Source organism: Bidens hawaiensis, unplaced genomic scaffold (genome assembly GCF_021521415.1).
Source record: "Bidens hawaiensis isolate Kalapana, Puna unplaced genomic scaffold, B.hawaiensis_p1.1 tig00072291_1, whole genome shotgun sequence".
NCBI classification, from domain to species: domain Eukaryota; kingdom Viridiplantae; phylum Streptophyta; class Magnoliopsida; order Asterales; family Asteraceae; genus Bidens; species Bidens hawaiensis.
The window spans coordinates 24,395-29,144 of NW_027502649.1; the positions used below are offsets into that span (position 1 = coordinate 24,395).

General features: G+C 36.8%; 1 protein-coding gene across 2 annotated transcripts; it reads left to right on the forward strand.

Moving 5' to 3' along the window:
- The first annotated feature begins 237 nt into the window (after nt 1–237).
- On the forward strand, nt 238–4,505 carry LOC143605970 (E3 ubiquitin-protein ligase RSL1-like). Of its 2 annotated transcripts, XM_077081900.1 has the most exons (3): nt 238–301; nt 2,918–3,777; nt 4,252–4,505. In XM_077081900.1, exons 2-3 carry the CDS (start codon nt 2,936–2,938, stop codon nt 4,325–4,327), a joined length of 918 nt encoding a protein of 305 aa, XP_076938015.1. In that variant the 5' UTR covers nt 238–301; nt 2,918–2,935; the 3' UTR covers nt 4,328–4,505. The 2 variants fall into 2 exon arrangements, with proteins under 2 accessions (XP_076938015.1, XP_076938014.1); XM_077081899.1 differs by lacking the exon at nt 238–301 and having other exon boundaries at nt 2,902–3,777.
- The last annotated feature ends 245 nt before the right edge of the window (nt 4,506–4,750 follow it).

A 4,750-nucleotide genomic window follows, 5' to 3' on the forward strand; every position in this document is an offset into this window, starting at 1 on the left:
TTTTTTGTTTTAGTTCCGGTACAATAATGCACGTCAGCGAAATCGACCAAATTCGCATCAACTTACCGGCTCAACGCTTGGGTTTTACCAACGTCCCAAAATTTATCTTTTAAAATATAAATAATAGCTTCTTTATGAGAAGGATAAAAAGTAAAGGTATTAAAATCATCATATCCAATTGAATGCCTTAATAATCTAATAACAATAATAATAATAATAATAATAATAATAATAATAATAAAGTGAGAAGACTGAGGTCGTTCTAGGGTTTCTTCCGATCGCTATAATCCGCCGTTAACAGGTAACTCATTTCTTTTGTTTCGATTTGATTGTAAAGAAAAGGGCTTTTTTTAATTTGATTGAAACTAATATTACTGTAAATAAATTTGTATTAATAATTAAAGTTATTACCTTCTTGAGTTTGTTTGAATCAATGAACAAAAGGTAAGTAAGGATACGGCTGTGCACGGTTCGGTTAGGTTCGGTTTTTAGGTGAAACCGAAACCGAAATATCGGTTTTTTCAAATATACAAACCGATCGGTTTCGGTTTTTTTTTATACTTTGGGCTTTAGATTGACCCTTGGACCCATTTATTTAAACATAAGTTCGGTTCGGTTGGGCTAAACGAACTTTTTTAAACCTGATGGGCCACAGTTAGTATATGTTAAACAAAGACTTGCGGACCACAAAGTTGGGCTAAACAAATTATATATTCTAGTGGATCCTGAAGCAATACGGTTCGGTTCGGTTATACATCGGTTCGGTTAATATGTCGGTTTGGTTATTCGGTTCGGTTCTGTTTTTTAGAAATGAGTAACTGAACCGAAGCCGAAATTTCGGTTTTTCAATAAAAACAAAAAAAAACCGTCGGTTAATGTTTCGGTTCGGTTTTTTCGGTTTGGTTTTTTCGGTTAATTCGGTTTCGGTTTTTTCGGTTTTCTGCTCACCCCTAAGTAAGGATGTGTGTTGCTAACAATGGGTAATGGGTAGTTAAGCCGTCACATCACTGCCACGTAGATATTAAAAAAAAACGTAAAAAGATGTGATCGGTTGTTAGTGGGGTGGACCCACTTTATTATTTGTGTTTCTGGCACCCGTAAATTTGAATCAACCTTTAAAACGAACGATTTAACAAATATAAACAAGGGAATGTGTATTTAACTACGGGACATTTGTTCGTGTACAAAAAATTGTTTTCATGGCCCTTCATTTGTTAAATGGACGAATATGAATGATTGAACAAGTATAAATAACGAACACTCTTGAAAGTAATGAACTAACGGGCCATTTGTTCATGTTCGTGCATTTGATTAAAAGAACGAGAAATTGTTTCATGTTTGTTCGTTTGTTAAATGAGCCAACATAAACAGATATATGTAATCATCAAAGGATCTCAAATATGTAAATCAAACTGCTATAAATTCATATTTGATTTTTTAGATTTTTTAGATTTTTTTGCTTCTTTTGGTTTATCACTAACCTTTTTATAAGATTTACCTAAAATAAGTCGGATTTACTTTATTTACTCTAATCCCTCTGTATAATTATCGAACTTTATGGCTTATGAATTCCACAAAGCTTGAAGAACGAGCTTAGTAAAGTTTTTTGGTTTTTTATTTTTAATTTTTTTGTCAGCTGTTGTGGTTTACCAACAATGTTTTAACCTGAAATATGTTAAAATAGTTTTTCTAAACATTGAAATAGGTTGGATTTAACCAGAAACTTGTCAAAACAGGTTTTTAAAGCTTGAAATGGGTTCGTGTTTTAACCAGAAAAGTGTCGAAACGGTTTTCCTAAAGGTTGAAACAGGGTGATTTTTAAACTAGAAACATGTCAAAGCGGTTTTCCTAAAGGTTGAACAAGCTGTTGTTTTAACCAGAAAGATGTTTTAAACACGCTGAACAAGCTGCTATTTCAACCAGAAACAAGTTTTAAGGTTGAACAATATGGTTATAAAAAGATTAAATTATGTGGATCATTTGAGCTTTTTCTTTTTGTTACTTTTTGAACTTTTGGTTTTCAAGTCGTAAACATTTTGGTTTTGGATAATTTTAGGGTTTTAAACTTATGATATTGGATAATTTTTGGTATTTGAACTATGTTATTTAAGTTTTGGAATGCATAATATATTTTTTATTTTTTTAATTAAATGAGCTTTTTTTTTCTCGGGCCCTTGCTTTTGTTGCGCCTAGCTAGGGTTGTAAATGAACCGAACTTTCAGCGAACCGTTCGGCCTTAAGACCGTTCACGTTCGTTTGTTTAGTAAATGAACGAACACAAACAATAAATTATGTTCGTTTAGTTAAATGAACGAACATGAACAAAGGTTGCGTTTGCTCATTTGTGTTTGTGAGCGGTCGGTAACGTGTTCATTAATGTTCGTTTACGTTCATTTGTTTATGTTTGTTCGTTAATGGTCTACTTTTTAAAGTCTTGCTTTATCTAACAACAAATCTAACGCGTGCTTCATTGGCATAATCAGAATAAAACTGCCGATTGAGGTTTGATCATGTTTATGATTATTACTTTCTCAAGTGCTTAACTAATATTTAATTAAGGTTATTGTCTCTAATGTTTTGGATTAATAATGCTGTTTTTCTTAAGTAGTACATGTTCGTTTGCGTTTTTGAACTGTTTGTGAACATGTTCAATTCCTTAACGAACAAACATGGACAACATTTTCAGTTCTGTTAGCGTTCGTGAACAAGCTTAATGTTAAACGAATGAATGAACATGAACAAGGCTTCGTTCAGTTTAGTTCAGTTCACTTACAGCCCTACGCCTAGCACATTAATAACTATGGCGGGACATTTGTTCATGTATTAAATGAACAACAATTTGTTTTCATGTTTTCAGCATCCTGTTTATCTGACTATATAGCCTCTGTTTCATGTGTCCATTCGACCCGAACCTTAGCAAATACACAAGTGCAACATGGCTAGCAGTTCTACCTGTCAACTTCACAATATTGACCTTGTGGACGAGTCATACTTTTTAGCCCTTCATGATGATGATGAAGTCATCCCCATTTCTGATGAGAAATATGTAGAAGAACTCCAACTTCAAGAAGCGCTAATATCCAGCTCGTTATCACTAACCGCCTCTTGTTCATCATCAGTGACCGCCTCAATCGCCTCTTGTTCATCATCAGTGACCGCTTCAATCGCCTCGTGTTCATCATCCAGCCAACCACCCATAACAATAATCCAACCACCTCAACCGCCACAAAACATATGTGCCATATGCATGGACACAAAACCACAACCCGAAATGTTCCAAAACACAAAAGACTGCACCCATGATTTCTGCACTGACTGCATCCGTGCATACATAGCCGCCAAAATAAAAGAAAACATTACCGCGGTCAAGTGTCCCGACCCGACGTGTGACAGGGTGATCGGGCCACAAGACTGCGGAACCATTGTTCCAAAAGAGGTGTTGGAAAGATGGGAGGATATTTTGTGCGAGTCTCTGATTATGTCATCTGAGAAGTTTTACTGCCCGTTTAAGGATTGCTCGGCTATGATGGTGGACGATGGTGGTGTCGTCGTGACGGTGTCAGAGTGTCCGAGCTGTAACCGGTTGTTTTGCGCGCAGTGTAAGGTGGTGTGGCATTGTGGGATGAGTTGTGAAGAGTTTGAGTTGTGGAAGAAGGGTGAGTTAGGTGGAGATGACAATATGTTGATTAATCTTGCTAAGGATAAGAAGTGGATGAGGTGCTCAAATTGCAAGTTTTTTGTGGAGAGAGTTGATGGTTGCTTGCATATGTCATGCAGGTAGGTGTTTATTATTAAATATTTATTTATAATTAAATGAATACGCCCTGCTTGCGGTGCGCGCATATAATGTATATATGTGTGAACCCTCGGGTGGGCGAAAGTAAAATTGCACTAATTTTGACGTTATTCTTTTTCTAATCTCGTGAAAATAACGTTAAAAGTGGCGGAAGGTTAATCAGGCATCATGTGGTGGCGTTGATAGCCGAAAGACAAGGGCACATGCATCAATTAGCCGGTGTCCCGATGATTGAGTGCTATGTGCCTTATGTCCAAGGCTTGATGCAAAACTACTATCGAGCCGGGGGTCTCACCGGAAGCAGCCTCTCTATCCCTATGGGATAGAGGTAAGGCTGCCTACATCTTACCTCCTCAGACCCTACCATAGCATTGCTATTGGTGGGATATACTGAGTACGATGATGATAATTAAATGAATGTTTAGTGTTTATTGATGTTGTGTTTTTGGTTGTAGGTGTGGGCATGAGTTTTGTTATGGGTGTGGAGAGGCATATGTTTCTACTCATGTGTGCGCAGCGGGTCGAGTTTAATCTGATACATCATGTCTTAATAGCTCTGCTTGAGTTTAAAGTTTGCGACTTGTTTTTGTTTTTTTTTTTGTACTTGCCAACTCTCTTTGTTTTGTAAAGCTAAGAGTGGAACTATGTGAGTGAATATTATGGAGCTGACCTGGTACATACAAGAATGAAACTTTGAAGATTCCTAAGCAAATAACCGAATTGACCCAACCATAACCGAATGAAAAGGTTAAGCCATAATGGATTACCAAGAAATGTTGTTTCCTTATCTCACTATAGTAGAGGTGCACAAAAAAACCGGTTTCGAAACCTAACCGGAACCGGTTCCAGTTTCTACCCGGTTGGCCCAATACCCGGTTTGGGTATTTTTGTACCCGAAAATCGTACCCGGTTATCCTATTTGTATGTCCCCATCGGTTCCAACTCGGTTCCTAC